The following is a 21542-nucleotide window of genomic DNA, read 5'->3' on the forward strand; positions in this document are numbered from 1 at the left end:
GGGGGGGTTGCGTCAGGGGGAGGGGAAGGGACGCTAGTGTGCGTAAAGCACCATACCCTATGGTATAGTCAGCAGCAGAAGTCGCTATACACTCCAGGTGCTCAAAGAGAGGTAAACGTTTAAACTGTCAAAAAGTTGTTGACTGTCATGGTAGTATTTACTTGTGAGCGCTCAACGTGTCACAAATATGTTAACAGTCATTGTCAACAAGTACAACAAGTCATTGATACCTTAGCTGTCAAAAAACCAATGGTATCTAAGCGGTCGACGTGTCAAATATGAAAAATATGGAAAAATAGACTTTAAAGCATACAAGTATGGTCGAATATTGAATAAAAGATAGCCATGCTAATTTCAGGTAAAGCGTTTTGACAATCATCGAAAGCAGTACAGTCTTGTCATCACATACATCTATCTCACGTTTTGCCCTTCAACCATTTGACAGGAGCCTCTCGGTCAACTTACTGCAAACTATTTCTTTTAACATAATCGTCAAGACGAATGACACATAGCAAAAGCTAACTGAAGCCGAATTTAGAGCCAATTGTCAAGGCACGTCGTGGTCTCAGTAACAGGCGTTTGCTTTTCAAAGCAGAGACCGCGGGTTCAAATCTCAGTCGTACGCACCTAGAGATATTACAGCTTTTTGTTTTTTTTTTGGGTTTCATTTCTATTATTAATTTGTGTCTTCTGGTTTTATGTTAATTTCGCATTAGTTTATACAATTTTTGAAGATAATGTCACATGTAGCGTATGTACGACTTTCTATCAGGACGTTGTAGGTTTGAACCCGCAGTGGGCGTTACTTAGATTACTCCTGTGCGGAATGCCATTTGATATTTACTACTCAAAAATGACGTTTGTTGTATGGGAGCCCCTTACTTAAATCTTTATTTTATTCTGTTTTTAGTATTTCTTGTTACTTATAATAGCGGCAACAGAAATACATCATTTGTGAAAATTTCAACTGTTAGCTATCACGGTTCCTGAGATACAGCCTGGTGACAGACGGACGGACGGACGGATGGATGGACAGACGGAGGGACAGCAGAGTCTTAGTAATAGGGTCCCGTTTTACCCTTTGGGTACGGAACCCTAAAAATGCTGGTCTCTTCGAAAACTCACTAAATTAAATTAAAGGATATGAAAACAATGCATTTTATTAATTTCAGACATCATGTTTCATAGTAACATTTATTGCTTAAGACCTACACAATCGATATCTAAATAGAAATAGTCTTAGTTTTATTTTTCAAAACGTTCGGGGTTCGATTCCCGAGCTGAGTACACATTTTTTTAAATGTATGAATGCAGTTTTTCGTGTTACTAAAATCGATGACATGATTCCTAAGAAGAGATCGGTGTATATCTTATAGTATCAGATTTTCCCATACTGGCCGATCTAAATGGGCCACCCTGTATAGTATATTTTACTACAATAAGTGGGCTAAATAAATATATTAACATAGGTATATAATATGATCAACGGTTTGGAAGAACAGCCGCATATGACAGTTAAAATAAAAAAAACCGATCATTCTAGTAGAACCTACTTATTTATTGTATAAGTTTGACACTTAACGATAAAATACTTCTTTAAGAAAGGAGGTGTCAATTCGTAGTGCTACAGTATTTATTTTAAAGTTAAACAGATAAAATGTTGATGCTTAGTTACCATTGAAATAACAACTGCTTAGCAACTGGTGGCACCCTGGCTGCTGACGTACGTGATTGGCAGTGCGTGTAGGTATTAATGACAGCAGCTTGAATTTGATTGCTTAGTTACCACTGACTTTTTAACCGTTATTGTCATTGTGATTAAATAAGGGTGTATGTGTTAAAGAAAAACTCAGAAGTTAAGGTATTTGTGACGAACTGAAAGCCTACGTGAAAATGACATCTTAGATGTCCTTATTTTTGTGACGATTGAAGTGTATATTTTTTCTTGGACACCTTGCCCGCTCAGGTATATCTGCTGCTGACTGTATCATACTACATTCATAAAAGGCTGGCTATAATTAGTTTGTCTTCCCCATACATTAGAACACAATTTAACCGAATCAATAGCATGAGAAATGAAACGGATATTTCTTGTTTTCTTTGCATTAGCATTTTTCTCTCGATAATTTTATCAATTTGCAACATAAGTAGAAGAATCCTCATATATCCATAAATATCAAAATATAAAAGGACATACATTTTCAGAAGAATTCCCCGTGCGACGTTGCCAAATGGTTTAAAGTACAACATGCTCGCAACGTTTGGATGTCAATAAGTAGACAATGAAAAATTATATTTCAAATCAATTCAAACTTGATATTTTTGACAGTAATGGGTTACTTAAATAAGAAGGCATTTTTCGCCCGGGTCTACTATGGTCAAATGGTCTAGTGGCTTTTAGCTACTGAGTATAAGTCTAACAAGTTGAACAGCATGACAGGGTTCAAACCACGAACAAAGACTCATTTCTTTTTGTATTTATTTATTTATTTTGTTTCATCTTTTTGGTAATTTTATATGCCTTATTTTAAAAGTTATTTTAAGTAAATGTGTTGTATTTGATTATTTCATGTAGGTATATCATTTCAATAAAATTTTGGAAACTTTTATTTTATACCAGGTCAAGCAAATCTTGTCAGTAAAAAAACCGGGCAAGTGCGAGTCGGACTCGCGCACGAAGGGTTCCGTACCATAATGCAAAAAAAAAAACGGTTACCCATCCAAGTACTGACCACTCCCGACGTTGCTTAACTTTGGTCAAAAATCACGTTTGTTGTATGGGAGCCCCATTTAAATCTTTATTTTATTCTGTTTTTAGTATTTGTTGTTATAGTGGCAACAGAAATACATCATCTGTGAAAATTTCAACTGTCTAGCTATCACGGTTCGTGAGATACAGCCTGGTGACAGACGGACGGACGAACGGACGGACGGACAGCGAAGTCTTAGTAATAGGGTCCCGTTTTACCCTTTGGGTACGGAACCCTAAAAAGGCGCGAAATCCAAATGTTCTATGAACGATATCCCTTCGCGCCTACATTTTTCAAATATGCCGCCTTTTTCTACTGACAAGATCTGCTTGACCAGCTATACTTCGTCGATAGTTGACTTCTTATGTACCTATTCTGCGATCCTAATTAGCCTCATGCATGACTTTTTTTAATTATTTTAATCATTATTTATATCCTTTGAAAACCGGAAAATAAAAATACTTTTATAAATCTTCCCATAATATTATTAAAAAATAATTAAAATACTGAAAATATTTTACTCAGTAAGTTTAGTTTCGAAGAATAACATACGCTTAAAATAATTCAAAAGAGAATGCTAAAATTATAAAAAAAAAAAAAACTGGCATTGTCGGGGTTTGAACCATGTATCTTAGCTACAATCTGATTTTTTTCAAAATAGAGGCTACGGGTGCCACGAGCACATGACAGTTGATGGTCGAAAACATTAGTTGCTTCTGAATGTCTTGTAATTCTTAATCGTTGCTCAAACAAGAATTTATTATTTAATTTCCAATCTTTTTTCAACAATAAACATTTCATCCGCTGCGCCCTCTAGGTTACTTTACTGTAACATTACGAATCTGCTGACATTTGACACTGACTTTAAGGTGACTTTAAGTACGTAAGTGTGCGTGAATGCAAGAAATTGCAATATTTTGCAGTTGGATTCCGGTAATAACGAAATGAGACAATGTTGAGTTGAACATGTCTCGATTTGGATGTAGTATTTTTTATAGTTTTCGCACATATCAACACATCTTATGAAACTTTGTATTTTGGGAGAAATATTGAAAATCCACAATTCGTGCACAGTGACGCCATCTTTTGGCTGATAATCGGCATCCCATCCCTAGACATCCACCTTAACATAGACACAGTGTACACGGTAACAGTGGTTGACTGCCTTTGACGTGTACCGAGCTACTAACAATGGCGATGACAGTGTTGATGTATGCAGCTCGGGTCTGACCTCATCGAATGACTGTATAGACTGTACCTTAGATGACGGTGTGCGCCTCCCGAAAGCGTGTAAAAAAATTGAAAGAATGGAAATATTCGCACGCTTCTGGTGAGCTCCGGTAGCTCAATTGGTTACGAGCGATTGGAGCGGTTTTCTAAAACGTCCGCAAGTTCAAATGATGCCCGACGCGGTTAATTTTGATGCTTGTTAAATTGCCGAAGTTTGATAAGTAAATAGTTAATGTAAAATATGTGTTTGTTTGTTCAGTGGCCAACACGGCGTCCATAGACACAGGAGAGGAGGGTTATGGGTTCCCGAAGGACCCGCAGGCCGAGTACGGCGCGCACCCCTGGAATCTCAAGGTTGGTTAATGTCGGCGGCCTATCAGGCCAATCGTAATGTTCCTGTGTAATGTTTTGACGAGAGTCACATTAAACCACTGAAATTAAACGTAGGCGCGTTTGAGAACATTATACCGTTCAAATTCTCGGGACAATTGGCATGGGTCTATATTAATTCGCATAACGTAATACTCCTAATTCAAATTGGCATAACATATATTACGCATAAATTTTGAAACGCATAACATTATTTCGCATAACTGTCGCACGTATAATGTTAATACGCATAACATAAATTATCATAACGATGAATTGGAATAAATGTAATAAGCATAACGTTACTTTGCATAATTATTAAATGGTATAAATATAAAATAAAATCAAACCAAATTAAATCCAAATGAATGTTATTAAATATTTATCATCCAAAATCATAATTTAAAAGTAAATTCTACCAGCAAACATAAGAAAACAACTTAAAATTTGCATTTGATTACTTTGCCTCACATGTGAATAAAATGCAACTTTGCTATTAGTTTTCGAAGTGCAAAGTAAGCCTTTCCGAGCTGGTGTGGTGAAAATATTGTTACATCACCTAGTTTGGACGGTTTTTTCGGACAAAGATTATTGTAGAGGTCTACAATAATCTTTCTCCGGCCCCCATACAAGTCGGCTTTTTTTTTCTTAAAAATTATCAGTAGTATTTTGGTAAGCTTGTAGTTTTGTTGCGGTAGAATTTCTTTGGTCTGCCTATAGGTTTTCAGTCCAGTACTTGTTGTGCAGCTGTTTGTGATGTTGGTCTAGCTGGTTTTGTATGTAGGATACTGGTAGGGTATAATGGGTTCGGGTCCGTGTGACGGTGTTTCTGAACCTTTCCTGGCCAGTTCATCCGCTTCATCGTTTCCTCTTGATCCACAATGCCCCTTTATCCATTGTACTGTTACTTTGTTGCCTTCTTTGCTCACTTCAGTGAGGCCTCGATGATATTCAAGTATGAGTTCCGATGTGAGTTTGCCACTACCTAGTGCTTGCAGTACCGATTTACTGTCCGAGTATTACTAGTAGTACATTTTCTTGTTTTACTTGTCGTCCTTTTACCGCATTGCAAGCTTCTATTATTCCCACACATTCAGCTTGGAATACCGTATTGTGTTCACCCAGGGGTTTTGAGATGTGTATATTCAGGTCCTCCGAGAAGACACCACATCCGGTCCCTTCGTTTGTTTTTGAGCCATCTGTAATTATTCTTAAGTTTGTTTGGTATAGTCCTTCCTTCTGATCTGCTGTTAATGATATGGCGTAATCTTTCCGGGCGATGGCGCCGTAGCTTATCATCAGCATTATTACCATTTTGTATAGCCACAGTATGATGTGAGTATGATTGCCAGAAGGCTACTGTAGCTTTGTTTAGTTTGTTGTCTAGGTGTTTACTCCAGTTCAGTTTGTCGTCTAGGCAGGCGTGTCTCACTCCGCGATTTCGTCGCTTTGCTACAGGTAGCTAAAAGGACCTGGACTCGGATCCGGACTCAGACCCGGTCTCGGATCCGGACTCGGACCCGGACTCGGACCCGGACTCGGGCCCGGACCTTCACCCGGAAAACCACTATGATACCTTAACTACAGTCCGTTTTTTTTAGGATTAGAAAGAACTTCGCAGAAGTAAGCTTGTGGTTCCAAATCCGGCACTTTTAGCGGTAATCATTTGAAGTAAATTATATGTATTGACCATGCTACATTAGATAATTCAATAATTATTAACAATTAAAGAGCCTGATAAAAACTGCACGCCTGCTTCTGTGGAGTTCTTTCTAATGCTAAAAAAAACGAACTATAAATAAACCACTATGATTACCTACCATAAAATGTAGGTATAAAGTATGATGATGCCAATCATACTAGCCCCTCGCGCTTAAACCCCCACCGCACCGCATGTGCCGTTAAGTGGGTTAGATTAGGTTTGAACTGCGATCCTCACAGAACCGAACAAGGGTTAGGTTAGGTTAGAACTGCGAGGCTTACAGAAACGAAATGCTACTTGAAAAATGGGTTTGATTAGGTTCGAACTGCGATCCTCACAGAACCAAACTGCTATCAGAGAAGGGAGTTAGGTTAGGCTAGAACTACGACCCTTACAGAAGCGAAATGCTAGTAGAAAAGTGGGTGGTTTTACCTCCTTTTCTACGTAGTGTACCATCTACACTAATCTTTCACCGGCCCCCATAGAAGTCGGGTTTTTTTTCTTAAAAATTATTAATTAAAATAGTACATTCAAATTCAAACTTGAAATAATTATAATTGCGAAATCTTCTTGTTTACAATTTACATCGATCAGTAACATTCAATGAGTTCAATGACCTTTGATGCCTGTTGTCAAAGAGTACTCTCCTTGCCAGTAAAATTAATTAGCAGCCCTGAAAAATTACTCTCTAGGCGCTACTTGCACCATTCCACTAACCCCGGGTTAACTGCTTAAACCGTTAACATAGTGTCAAATTGTACTGGTAACCATGGTAACTCCAGGTTAAACCGATTAGTGAACCCCGGGTTAGTGAATGGTCTAACTGGCCCTTACTATGACGAAGATGAAATATAATCTTTTCAGGTTTTATTGAACGTTTGATCAATAAACTCCGCGCAACTCATTTAGGCCCACTTGCACCATTCCACTAACCCGGGGTTAAGAGGTTAAACTATTAACCTAGTGACAAATTGTATGGCTAACCATGGCAACTCCTGATTTAACCGGTTAACCCCGGATTAGTGGAATGGTGCAAGTAAATAAATAAATAAATAAAAATATTTTTATTGACAAAAACAAGTTACAGGTAGGTGTTGAAGTCCCTGACTTCTGAGCTAGGTAAAGACCTGTGTTACAGAAGTCAGTGTCCTCTCCCAGACAATAGAAACAGAATGAAGATTATCAGGTCTTATTATTAACTACTAAATTTATGTTTTTAATTTTATATTTAAAGAAATTAATTATATTTATTTATAGGGCTTGTTTTGATACCAGAAAACAATGCCATTCTAGTAAGATTACATAGCAATTACATTATATATATATATATTTATTTATTGTGTGTGTGTGTGTGTGTGTGTGTGTGTGTGTGTGTGTGTGTGTGTATGTGTGTGTGTGTGTATATGAGTATATTAATGTAGGATGCTTTCAGTTTGATCATAATCTAATGACAGCAACCAAGACTTAAGTTTTCTCTTACACTCATATTTAGTTAGGGGATAGATATTTAGAGTTTTGTTAATTTTATTATATATAAAGATGCTCATAAAACCCTGTTGCCGTCTGGCAGTAGCCAGTCTGCATTTATATGGCACACATACATTTGTCATTGTTCGCTTACTTGTATTTTTATTTTGATCATAGGGGGTAAGCTTATGCTGTTTTAACGTTAACAGTAATAAATATAGTTGTCTGACAGATAGCAATTGACATTGTTTATATAATAGAGTCGTTGGATATCTATATGGTCTACATGTCATGACCTTCAACAGGGATCTCTGAGCTCTTTCTAATTTTATCATATGGGTTTTACAAGCGCCACCCCATACAACATTGCAATAACCAATGACTGGCTGCGCCAAAGCAACATACACAGTTTTTAATAAATCTAGTTCAGATACAGATCTTAATTTCTTAAAAATATAAACTAGTTTTCTTATTCGTGTTGAGGTTAGTTCTAAATGTGGCTGCCAACTCAGTCTATCATCAAGCAGTACTCCTAGATACTTAATGCAATCAGATTTAGCAATGACAGTACAAGTACAATCAGTTCCTGTCTGAAAACTACATGTGTGAACCTTAAGTTCTCTATTTTGCATAAATGATTTATTTAAAGAAAATTGTAAATATGTGGTCTTACTTAAGTTTAGGGTAAGTAGATTTCTTTGTAACCAGCTACTGATTTTATGGAGTCCTATCTCAGCATTACTATACACTTCCTCCCATGTATCTCCATGGAAAATTATAGAGGTGTCATCAGCATAAGTGAAGATTTTACCTTTTGTAAGCGATAATTGACACAGGTCATTTATGTAAATCAGAAACAAACTGGGTCCCAGTATACTGCCCTGGGGCACACCATAAATGACAGGGGCATCCTTACTAACAGTGTTTCCTATTTTAACTTGTTGTGTACGATTGACCAGGAAGTCACTGAAAATCATGTGAGCCCTTTCCCTTATGCCAATACACTCCAGCTTGCGGATAAGCTCTGGAATCGAGACAGTGTCAAATGCCTTGGCAAGATCAAGGAAAACGCCCAGGCATTTTTTTTTTGTATCTAGTAGGGTAGTAACGTGATCTGTCAAAGCACTGACGGCGTCTTCCGTGCTCTTGCCTGGCCTGAATCCAAATTGACAATTTGCTAAAATTTTGTGGTGTTCCAAGTATTTGACAAGTCGGTTATTTAGAGCTTTTTCAAGGATTTTTGACAATGATGACAAAACTGAGATTGGCCTGTAGTTAGCAACATTGTCTTTGCTTCCTCCTTTATGAACAGGTGTAATTAAGGATCTTTTAAGTGCCACAGGGAAGACCCCCTGTTTAAAACACATTTTAATAAGTTTTGTGAGAGGATTAACAATTACATTTTTTGCAAGTTTAAGCAGTTTTGCTGGTATAAGATCCCAACCAGTAGCACAGTCAGTTTTAAGACTAAGTATTAAGGATTCTATTTCAGCTTCCTCCGGTGGCAATAAAACTATGGATTGTAAAGCTCTTGGCATTGCAACACTGTGTCTAGTTAAATTTGCACTATTATTTGTTATTGCTTCAGCCAACTGTTGACCAATCTTAGAAAAGTAATCACTGACAAGTGGGCCTTATACGAGTAAGCATTCGGAGTCCCTACCTCCGTTCGTCAGGTGCACAGTACACTAAGAACAGTAGTGAATCTAAGGCCGCTCGGCAAGTTATTTGCCTACTCTTGCGTTGGCGCTTAGGGTTGTCACTTTGTACCTTCATACTGATACGCGACCCGGCCGCCGCGCCCCGCGCCCCACGGCGGGTTGGTCGACGACACCTTCTCGTAACTCATGAGGCCCTGGTACTTGTGCAGCGTTAAATTCAATTTTTAAAGAGTTTTTTTTCTCGATTTTAGCCACCGTAGCCTATGGAGACTAACAAGTAACGCTAAGCGGTATTCGTAGGCAATGGATGTTCCTATATTAAGGGTGTCACATGTGCGTTTCTGACTTATGATGCAATTGTTCCTACAATACAATACGACCGCGGCGAGCTGTACTGAGGCCTACCGAGAGCAGACAAATGCGAGCGGGTGGGCAGCGTACTCGAATGCACGCGATCACAGTCCCGGTACAGCCCACACTGCCGCCACCGTATTCCCCCGTATTTTATGCTAATGTGTGCGTGGTAGCGCGTGCGTACACGGCCGTCCGGCGCGCACGCACACATTCAAGCCGGCAGCGGCACATTTCTATGAAGATTCACTACTGTTCTTGTACTGTGTTAGGTGCTAGCGAAGAACCCTAACAACGTGCTCCGCTACCTCGGTCCTGTGCTGGGCGTCACCGTGCCCACCCTCCACCTCGGCATGCTGTTCAGCACCTCGTGCTGGCACCGCGACCCCCACGGCCTGCCCTGGACCGAGTACATGCACAGCGGCGCCGAGAAGATATGGTGAGGGCACTACACTACCACACACCATCAAATGTGACGTTATCTATAAAAAGGGACCTTATTGTCGATGGCGCTTACGCCATTATTACCGATGCCCCGATATAAATACAATGCCGCGCGACGCTGTGCGGCGTAAGCGCCATCGACAATAAGGTCCCTTTTCATAGATAATGCCCCAAATGTGTTGTGACTGCCTATGCGCCTTTATATTTCCTAACATTCATTCATTCTTTCGTTTATTTATTGACAAGCTGTTGCCCGCGACTTCGTTCGCGTGGATTTGTATGTTAGTAGTAATAATTATATTCCACATGAGCATAGAATATTATGCAGCAAAAGATAGCAGTCATTTGTTAATAATTTAGGGTTTCACCTCGGAATGAGAGATAATAAGCTGGAAACTCGTATACACCTTCGTTATGACGTATTAAAGGTTCTCTTAAAAGTCATCGCATATATCGTGTGCGCGTCGGAAGTTATTCCAGGTCATAAAAATCGGTTTTTCGCGGATATCAAATTTACCCATTTAGGGGTGACACCCGACCGTGAACTTCAGTAGTGCCATCTATAAAAATTCGTAAAATCGAAAGCGATGGAGTAAATCCTGAGCTATTTAACATAAATTACAATTACTCTTTTTAAATATATTTTACAATTGATTGAATTTTGGGGGGACACTCACAATTTCCGCACCGGGTGCCACCCGTGCTAGCTACGCCACTGAAGAGATCGATGACAATGTGAACTCTGCAATAAAATAACTCTATCGTATTGAGTTCAGATTCTTCATTTATATAAAGTACTTAGGTACTACTATGTAATTACAATGCACCAAGTCAGGGTATCCCGACACAACACTATATCTGGGAGACCGAGCTGTGTTCGGAAAACATAAAAACTCATACACGCTTTTTCCCAGAGATAAGACCTAGCTAGATTGATTTTCCGACCCCGAAAACCCCCATACTTACAGCAAATTTCATCAAAATCGTTAGAGCCGTTTCCGAGATGAAATATTTAAATATACATATATACAAGAACTGCTCGTTTAAAGGTAGTTATAAGAATCTATTTCCTCTAAACGAGCAATTTTTGTTATTATGGGGGTTTTCGGGGGCGAAAAATCGATCTAGCGAGCATTTTTCTGGTTTTTTTATACTTTCCGATCTAAGCTCGGTCTCCCAGATATTATTAGATAGATAGATTAATTTATTTCTTATTGTAAATTACTTAATATTTAACAATGTCACAGTCACAATGTTTCCAAATAACATTAAATCACAAAAAGATCGTCAGATTTTAAACGATAATACCTAATAATAAATGATGAAAAATGATGAATAAAAAAATAATGATAATAATACACACCTTGGACCCTGCCCCGCTGCCGGCGGCACCCTAGGTTAGGTTTTTTTATAATGTGTTTATATGTATTTTTTATTGTTTTGTAAGTGTTTTTATATTTTACTTTTATATTCATATTATAAAAACCCTAGCCTAAGAAGAATAATGATAATAATACATTAAAATAATTAAGCATGAAGTAAAAAAATAAATTAATTAAAAAATTAAAAACACGACTGCTGCATTTTAAAGCGAACTGAAAAGCTAAAAATAATGTTAATATGTTAGTCACTAAATTTTATGAATCTTAATTGGAATGTAAATGTACACTCACGGTCATTCATAGTAAATACAAAGGGCTATGCACATTTATGTCCGTGACTGTAGGTACGTTACATTTAATTTCAATTACAATCGGGGGACCTTGATGTAGGTACCTAAGTGCATCTCAATCAAAAGGTCCCCCGACTGCAATTGAAATTAAATATACACGTACCTACAGTCACGGTCATTAATGTACATAGCCCTTTGTATTTACTATGAATGACCGTGAGTGTACATTTACATTCCAATTAAGATTCATAAAATTTAGTGACTAACATATTAACATTATTTTTAGCTTTTCAGTTCGCTTTAAAATGCAGCAGTCGTGTTTTTAATTTTTTAATTAATTTATTTTATTTTAAACATTTTAGTGAAAAAACTAAGTAAAACTACCATTTATAAAGATTTCCCCCGGCCATTTAGTTTGTCCACAAAGTTCTTTTTATGCGGATAGGTATTAGCTCCCGGGACTGGGACCTTATAATTAAGCTCACCGTTCCGGAATACGGGCGTCTTTTCTGTGGATAATATGTAAATGTGTTCACAATTTGGGACATTTGATATTAAATATAGCTTCTTAACTTCTTAAAAAGAAGTGGAATTTTGAATTATAATGGCCATGAGGGTTTGAAGATCCACAATAAAGACTCATAATTTTAACTGTCACTAAAAAAGATTTTGTCCCCATTATCTTCGTCGCAACGCAACTTCAGCACGACGCACACATGGCCTTTGGCAAAATAGCACCAATTCAAACATCAATAATACGCGACATACTGCATGTAAAAGGGTCTATTCGACGCTAATGACTTTAAAAAGTGTTAGTATACCTACCTACATACAAGTGATGAACTTGCAAATAAAAGTAGGTAGCCCTGAGAGACTAGATTGCTGAATGCCGAGCTCTGCGTAGGGCCAAACACCCAAAGCGTCCAAGAGAAGCGAGCTTCTACTCGAGGCTGAAGGCTAAGCTGCGGGACGTTAGCGGTGAAACACAAAACCACTGTAGGTACCTACAGTGGTTTTGTGTACATGTGTTAAAATACGTAAGCTGAAGACCGACCTCCACGTGAGGCCGAAGGGCTAGGGATTCTAGCAATTCCTGTAATTTCTACAAATATCTGAAATACATGTGTTAAAATACGTAAGCTGAAGACCGACCTCCGCGTAAGGCCGAAGGGCTAGGGATTCTAGCAATTCCTGTAATTTCTACAAATATCTGACCGAGTTCCGCGAGTACTAACCTGCCGCAGCTCGATCTTCGGCCTTGCGTGGAATTGCGACTTCTCAATTATGATACTAGGGGAAATTGTAGAAAGCGCGTACCTGTCGGACGTTCCGGATCTTCGGCTTTACGCGGAGTTCGATCTACGGGCTTCGCATTTAGACACTGGCTATGCCATCGGGCATAGAAAAAGGCCTCATACAAAAAGGATCGCTTTTTTGTATGAGGGCGCCGAAGGCACCCGACTTTGGAACGCGTGCATCGCGCCACATACGTCGGGCTAAGCCCCACGCTTTAAGTATGAGGGCGCCAAAGGCGCCCGGATATGGTAAGCGTACAGCGTGTCAAATACGTCGGGCTACGCCCAACTCTCTTAGTAGTAGTAGTAAAATACTTTATTGTACAAAAAGAAACATAAAACATGAAAGAACACACCTCATTAGTACAAAGGCGAACTTATCCCTTTCAGGGATCTCTTCCACCCACGCTTTAAGTATGAGGGCGCCGAAGGCGCCCGGCTTTGGTTAGCATACAGCGTCGTGTGACGTAACATCAAGCTACGCCCGACTCTTTCAGTATGAGGGCGCCGAAGGCGCCCGGTTTTGGAACGCATACAGCGCGCCACGTACGTCGGGCTGCTTTGAGTATGAGGACGCCGACGGCGCCCGAGTTTGGTAAGCGTACAGCGCGCCACGTACGTCGGGCTACGCCCGACTCTTTAAGTATGAGACAATCGAAGACGCTTGGTTTTGGACCACGTGCAGCGCCCCACGTACGAGGGGCGTTCAAAATATTCTCGGTATTGATATCTTACAACCTCTTCTTAAATTTCTTTCGTTACTGGCCGCTAAGGTTTATTCATTGACATTAAAAAAAAGTATAATTCGAACCGAGATGTTCTTTTGTTTTTCTACAATTGCTGAACAAACATGAACATCACGTGCGAATTGACAATGTTAACTAAATTAGAACATCAATGCGTCATAAGATTCTCGACAAAACAGGGTAAAAATTAAAAAAACCATAAAAGTGGAAATGGATTGTGTTTACCGTGAGTCTGCTCCTTCTTTATCTACCATTCAAAAGTGGTCAAGCGAATTTAAACGTGGAAGGGAGAGTATTGAAGATGACCCTAGACCTGGTCGGCCTGTAGTAGCTACTTCACAAGAAAATATTGATAAAGTGGAAAAACTTATATTGGAAGATGGTCGAAGGAAGGTAAAATCTATAGCTCAAGTAACCAATCTTTCTATTGGTATCGTACATGATATTATCCATGACCAGAGAGCGCAACTTTGGTGCCGATGACGTCATTATGACGTTAAGTCGCATATAGGATGTTTTTTTAAAACAACATTGTAACACCTCAATGATTCTTAATAATGATAATATATATATATATGTATATATATAATTCTTTATTTATAAAAATGCTTGGTAATTTACACAAAAAATAATGTAAACATTAAAAAACGATACGAAACGATCTCCTTCTCGTTCAATATGCTTTGTTGTTTTCAAATGTTTCTCTATATTGCTTGCTTTTGCTGTTAAATTTTGGTCACATTTTTTCATTTTTTACAATCAGAAAAGGAAATTTCTGCAAATACGGCTGCAAAGACTTCATAGCGACTTCAAACAATAATATTTCGGTTATATTTTACTAATAAAAAAATAAGTAAACAGTAATTGGTTGTCATTTCCAACAATCTTGTTTTTAACATGACAAAGACAGTTAGTTATGTGTTTATACGTGGCCAGTACGTATAAAAACTCTCAAGTTTCAATATCAGTAAACTAAAGAGGCTAATAAATTGTTATTTGTTTAAGTATCTATAATCTAGATAACAACACTCTGTATTTAGCTTCACGTCATACGTCTGTCATCGGCACCAAAGTTGCGCTCTCTGTCCATGACCATCTTAATATGTCAAAAGTAAGTGCAAGATGGGTTCCGCGAATGCTGACTCAGCTTCAAAAAGACATGCGTGTAGCGTGTTGTTCCGATGTTATTGACCTGTGCGGTGAAAATGATGATGCGGTGCTGCAAAGAATAGTTACTGGAGATGAAACCTGGGTTCATCATTATGATCCAGAGAGTAAACAAGAGTCCATGCAGTGGCACATTAAGGGTTCAGCTCATCCCAAGAAGTTCAAGGTCGTCCCTTCAGCTGGCAAGGTCATGGCCACGATATTTTGGGATTGTGAAGGAATACTATTAATCGATTATAAAGAAAAAGGTGTAAATATCACAGGACAGTACTACACTAACATTCTACGTCAATTAAAGGATGCAATCAAAGAAAAGAGGCGAGGAAAGTTAACCAAAGGTGTTCTGCTTCTGCGTGACAACGCCCCCGTCCATACTGCTCATATTGCCAAGGCAGCTATTGTTGAATGTGGGTTTGAAACTGCTACTCACCCACCGTATAGTCCGGACTTAGCCCCCAGCGACTTCTTTTTGTTCCCCAATCTTAAAAAGCATCTGCGTGGATTTTTTTTTCTGACGATGAAGCATTGAGGGCGGGAGTGGGGGAGCATTTTTACACCAAAGAATAAAAATATTTTTATGAGGGATTAAAAAAAAATATTGATCGATCTTTTAAGTGGATGAACATAGGGGGGGAGTATATTGAAAAATAAAAATATCAAACTTTTCGTACTTGTTTGTTTTCATTCTCATACCGAGAATATTTTGAACACCCCTCGTATGTTGTGCTATGCCCGACTCTTTTAGTATTATTCAAACCCTATCGCTTAAATCGAAGTTCACACGTTTAGATTTCTATAGGGCGCTTTAGTTCCTAAATTTACTTTATAAAAATATACCTATACAAGTCATATGGATGATTTGTATATATTTTTATGATCAGCGGTAAATACCCTTTTATTTGATAGCTCACTAAATAAGATAGATTAGATTTATTTTTCTTAGCACATTTTGTAAATCCTTATTTAACCAAAATAAGATTTAAGCGCCTATTTTGCACATATATTTTAAATCGCCTTTCAAAGCTCTTCATTTTGAGACCCCACTCGATAGGTTTGTAAGATATTTTTTTCTAAACGTCACGCAATATTGCGTATTGCGTCCGCCATATTGGTTTTATAATGACGTCACATAGCCTATGTCACCCGGGATGACGTAAGGATTCTAATGATGTATCATACATCTAAATCGGTTAAGGCATTCAGAAGTTATGGTGGAATAAAGAAACTCACATAAGTAAATAAATATATACATACAAACATGAACGCTGAACACAATACACTCTTTTTGTTTGGCCAGTCGTGTAAAAATATAACACAATCAAATAATCATAATAAAAATTAGTCAAGTAAAGTCAAATAATTGAAATGATACTTTATTCATGTAGGCCTAGCAAGGCTAGCAAGTAGCAACAAGCACTTACGTTATGAATGATATAATTTAATACTAAGAATTTCACAAAAAGATCGTCAAACATAAAATTAAAAGTCAAATACAGTAATTTAAAATGTCAGAGAATGTCAGAGCATAATAAATAATCATACTAAATACAATGTCACAAATGAATTATGAAAGCAAAATAATGTACTTAAATGATTGTACAGTCAGCAGCAGAAGTCGCTATACTCTCCAGGTGCTCAAAGAGAGGTAAACGTTTAAACTGTCAAAAAGTTGTTGACTGTCATGGTAGCATTTACTTGTGAGCGCTCAACATGTCACAAATATCTTAACAGTCGCTATTCATTAACCCTTTGACCGCCGTTGTCCGGTATACAAGACAACGATAGAACGATACGCTGGCGCCGTCGTCTTGTATACAAGACACAAATTCAACCACCGAGTTAATGTGAAAATAATAACAATTGCAATTTCATTTACACTCTTGTTCATGTTTTAGGTCTTTGTTTTTTCATTTATTTGCTTTTTAAGCAGCTATATAAATCCATTCTTTTATAATAAGGCTTTTAAAAAAATTGCTCCGATTTTCAATGTTTTTCATGTTCCTCGTCGCCGTTGTCTTGTATAAAAGACAGCTAGGGATGGGAATGTTAACTCGATATGGGAATTTTTAAATTAAATATAAAGTCAGAAATATGTTTTTATTTAAGTATTTTAACACTTTTAATCGCCAATTTTTTTTAACGAATAGTAGGTAACTACTTACTAGAATACGTAGAACGAGAGTCAGATAGGCATAACTATATGTAAAGTTCAGGCAGCTTCTTTAGCTGTATAAAGTAGAGTCAAGTAAATTTGCCCTTGTAGATTGTGGACTATTTAATTGCAGAAGGATAAATAAAAAAAAATAAAGGATGTTATTTTATAGCTTAGTGGGAAGGGATACACCGCAGCGACCGCTTCGCACAAGAGTGGTACAGATGGACATACCTGTTTATCAGACTTAAGTTTTTTTTTATAACATTGAAATTAATGTGTATTTTTTAACAAGTCGTTTAACGTTTTTTTGGTACGAGTTTATAGATTAAAGTAAACTAAACTGAAATTATAATGATAGATTCTAATTAATAATATCTTCACTCATTAAAAATTCAACCCACGTGTAATTTTCACTAAAACAGTTCCGGTATAGGGTCATTCCATGTGATTTCAACAAATTTGAATTAAAAAGTGTGCCGCATGATTTTTGATTTGCATAAAAAAAATTGAGGATATATTTCATGGTGGCAGAAGTGCTGAACCACCACCAGTTATTTTTTTTATCTTTTAGTTTCCAAGTTTTGCCCATTCGAAGTTAGCAGTGGGGTCAAATTCTTGCTTGTACAAAATCAGACCTAACTTTTTTTCTATAAAAGGTAACGAAATAATTATTACTTTTTTTGATTAGGTAAAAAATGTGGATATTATACTGTATGACAAAATTTATCTGAATTAACTACAAAAAAAATGGTGACCACCCGAAGTGTACACCTAATTGGTCAATTATTGCAATTTTAAAATGGTTCTTGTGCCAACCCTGGTGCATATCAAATATTACTTTTTTCTGAAATATAATGTACTTGCCGTGTTCATCTTGTAAAATAAATATAATTATGTTAGATCAATTACTTCTAATAGAAAAACGTAAGTGAAAATTGAGAAATTCGAAAAATGCTCGTGTTTGACTCTAAAAAAATCCATGTGGAAGAGAAAATAAAAATTTGATTGTAGTCAGAAAATGTAGCTGATAATTTCGTTAATTAGATTTAGAAAAAAAAGTTTTGTTATTTTGCCTATTTTTTGAAATATGATTTTTTTATAACATGCTACTTTTTACAACTATCGATACAATATGTTTTATGTTATAAATTAATAAAAATGGGACGGTAATTGGTCATACGGATATTATTTACGTTTTTTATGTTCAAATATTTTTTTTGACATGGCAATAATTTCATTTGTAAATTTAATGAGGGTAGAAATTCGACAATGCACTGTTACCTGACAAGGATTGTGAATCACTTGCGAATGTTTCTTAATTTAGCTGTGTAGTGAATAACCGACGCCTCCTGACTTGTTAACAAGCTTTATTTGCATGTTACATGGCTAAATTACGAACATAAGTAAACGGCCCAATAATCCTTATCGAAGTTCTATAGGAAATCGTATTTATCTAGGAGATAATGAAGTGGTGCAAACTCTTTGTAGTAAGTGCTTGTGTTATTAATAGTTGACTGTTCAAATTCATGAGATCAAGTTCTTTTTCGTCTCAAAATCAGATGTCGAAGAAGCTGAGGTATATCTATCAGAGCGATTTAAAAATATAAGGACCATAAAAAATACACGTTCTTATCATAGCTTCGTTCCCATTTCTCAAAATGAATTAAAAGTGCGACGTTATTCAACTTCAGAAAATTTTGAAGTAGCAAGTTTGCAAATGATTTTTTTTTTGTATAAATATATAAAGTAAATTTCAATCGTCTGGATTTTATTTATATTTTTCCATCAAATTCATTTATATTTATAAGTTTAAGGTCATATGTATTTTAATCTGCATAAATACAACAAGAGCGAAAATGTATGAGACGAGCAGTTTAAAAAAATCATATTTCAAAAAATAGGCAAAATAACAAAACTTTTTTTTCTAAATCTAATTAACGAAGATATCAGCTATATTTGCTGACTAAAATCAAATTTTTATTTTATCTTCCACATGGATTTTTTTATAGTCAAACACGAGCATTTTTCGAATTTCTCAATTTTCACTTATATTTTTCTATTAGATGTAATTGATCTAACACAATTATATTTATTTTACAAGATTAACACGGCATGTACTTTATATTTCAGAAAAAAGTAATATTTGATATGCACCAGGGTTGGCACAAGAACCAATTTAAAATTGCAATAATTGACCAATTAGGTGTACACTTCGGGTGGTCACCATTTTTTTTGTAGTTAATTCAGATAAATTTTGTCATACAGTATAATATCCACATTTCTTACCTAATCAAAAAAAGTAATAATTATTTCGTTACCTTTTATAGAAAATAAGTTAGGTCTGATTTTGTACAAGCAGGAATTTAACCCCACTGTTAACTTCGAATGGGCAAAACTTGGAAACTAAAAGATAAAAAAAAAAACTGGTGGTGGTTCAGCACTTCTGCCACCATGAAGTATATCCTCAATTTTTTTTATTCAAATCAAAAATCATACGGCACACTCGATTTGTTGAAATCACCTGGAATGACCCTATATTGACTTTATCGACACATGATGCGCAGCTTTAACGTTACGCCAATAAAGTTTACGTACCGACAAGCGCTTACGCCGTTGACCTAGAGACTATTATTACTTAATCCGCGCGAAAACGGTCCTTGTCGGTCTGCACTGCGGGCAGTCCATGCGCGCCGTTGTCTTGTATAAAAGACTTCTCGTACAGCCTAGTGCGGCGATATCACGTCTTGAATCGACATTGTTTAGTGGTTGTTTTTTATGTTAAATCCCTATATTTTAAACATTTTCGGGTGTAAGACATATGTTTAATTTTGGCAATTTGGAATGAAATTAAAACAGGATAAGAACAAAGCTAAATTAAAAAGATTTTTACCATAAATTGTAAATATCGATATCACTATTTGCAATCCCTAAACTTTTTATTAGTTGTTTACTTAAAATTTGCTCTGGCGTGTGAGTGAGCATCTTTGCGGACTAGGTCCGGCGGCCAAAAGGTTAATTTATACACTTACAACAAATCATTGATACCTTAGCTGTCAAAAAACCACTGGTATCTAAGCGGTCAACGTGTCAAATATAACTGAACAATATGGAAAAATAGACGTTTCAAGCATACATGTATGGTCGTATATTGAATGATAATAGCTGTGCTAAAGCGTTTTGACAATCATCGAAAGCAGTACAGTCTTGTCATCACATACATCTATCTCACGTTTTGCTCTTCAACCATTGACAGGGGCCTGTCAGTCAACTTACTGCAAACTATTTCTTTTATTGAATAGAATCATCAAAACGAATGAGTGACACATAGCGAAAGCTAACTGAAGCCGAATTTAGAGCCAATGCACGTTGTGGTCTTGTTACTAAGGCGTTTGCTTTTCAAAGCAGAGACCGCGGGTTCAAATCTCAGTCGGACGCACTTAGAGATTACAGCCTTTTTTTTGGGTTTCATTTCTATTATTAATTTGTAGTTTTATATTAATTTCGCATACGTTTATATGTTTTTTGAAGGTATGTCACATGTAGCGTATGTACGACTTTCTAACAGGACGTTGTAGGTTTGAAACCGCAGTGGGCGTTCCTTAGAATACTCCTGTGCGGAATGCCATTTGATGTTTACTGCTAGGTTATACTAACAATAAGTTCAAAGATATCTATCTATATATATAAATGCAAGTGTCCTGACCTGACTGACTGACTGACTGATTCATCAACGCAGAGCCGAAACTACAAAAGCCAGAAAGTTGAAATTTGCACACCAGATTGCATTTATAAAGTATACAAGAGATAAGAAGCGATTTTGAGAAATTCAACCCCTAAGGGGGTTAAAAAGGGGATGAAAGTTTGTATGGGGTTAAAGTTTTCTTTTAAGCTAGGAATTTGAAACTTCGTAAAAAGATATATTATTAAAATACAAGAAGACTTATGTCAGCGTTTTTGAAAATTCATCCCCTAAGGTGGTGAAAAAGGGGTTGAAAGTTTGTATGGATATCAAAAAATTTTCAAGTGGTGGACTTGAATCTTTGTATTTAGGGATATTATTAGAAGACAGGAAAAGTAATTTCAGCGTTTTGTAAAATTCATCCCCTAACAGGGTTAAAAAGGGGTTGAAAATTTTAATCCATTACAAATGCTTTCAAACTTTGTAGAAAGGCATAATAGCCGATTAGAAAAAAAGTGATTGCAACGTTTTTGGAAATTCAACCCCTAAGGGGTTAAAAAGGGGATGAAAGTTCGTCTTCGGGTGCAAATTCGGGTGCCTTAAAGGGATAAGTTCGCCTTTGTACTGCCTATCCTGTGCCATAAATTTGTGTTTTGTGTTTTGTACAATAAAGAGTTTATACATACATACATACATAATTTTATTTTAAGCTAGGAACTTGATACTTTGTAAAAAAGTATCAAATTCAAATACAAGAAAACTTATTTCAGCGTTTTAGAAAATTCATCCCCCAAGGTGGTGAAAAAGGGGTTGAAAGTTTGTATGGATATCAAAAAATTTTTCGAGCGCGGTAC

General features: G+C 36.8%; 1 protein-coding gene across 1 annotated transcript in view; it reads left to right on the forward strand.

Moving 5' to 3' along the window:
• The window catches only part of LOC134679242 (protein Jumonji), a 104647-nt gene that overhangs the window by 40799 nt on the left and 42306 nt on the right, over window positions 1-21542 (forward strand). Inside the window, exons 10-11 of the mRNA XM_063538129.1 lie at window positions 4240-4334; window positions 9803-9969. Of these exons, the coding sequence (XP_063394199.1) occupies window positions 4240-4334; window positions 9803-9969 (262 nt within the window). The remainder of the gene's footprint in view (window positions 1-4239; window positions 4335-9802; window positions 9970-21542) is intronic.

Source organism: Cydia fagiglandana, chromosome Z, assembly GCF_963556715.1.
Source record: "Cydia fagiglandana chromosome Z, ilCydFagi1.1, whole genome shotgun sequence".
Taxonomy (NCBI): Eukaryota; Metazoa; Arthropoda; class Insecta; order Lepidoptera; family Tortricidae; genus Cydia; species Cydia fagiglandana.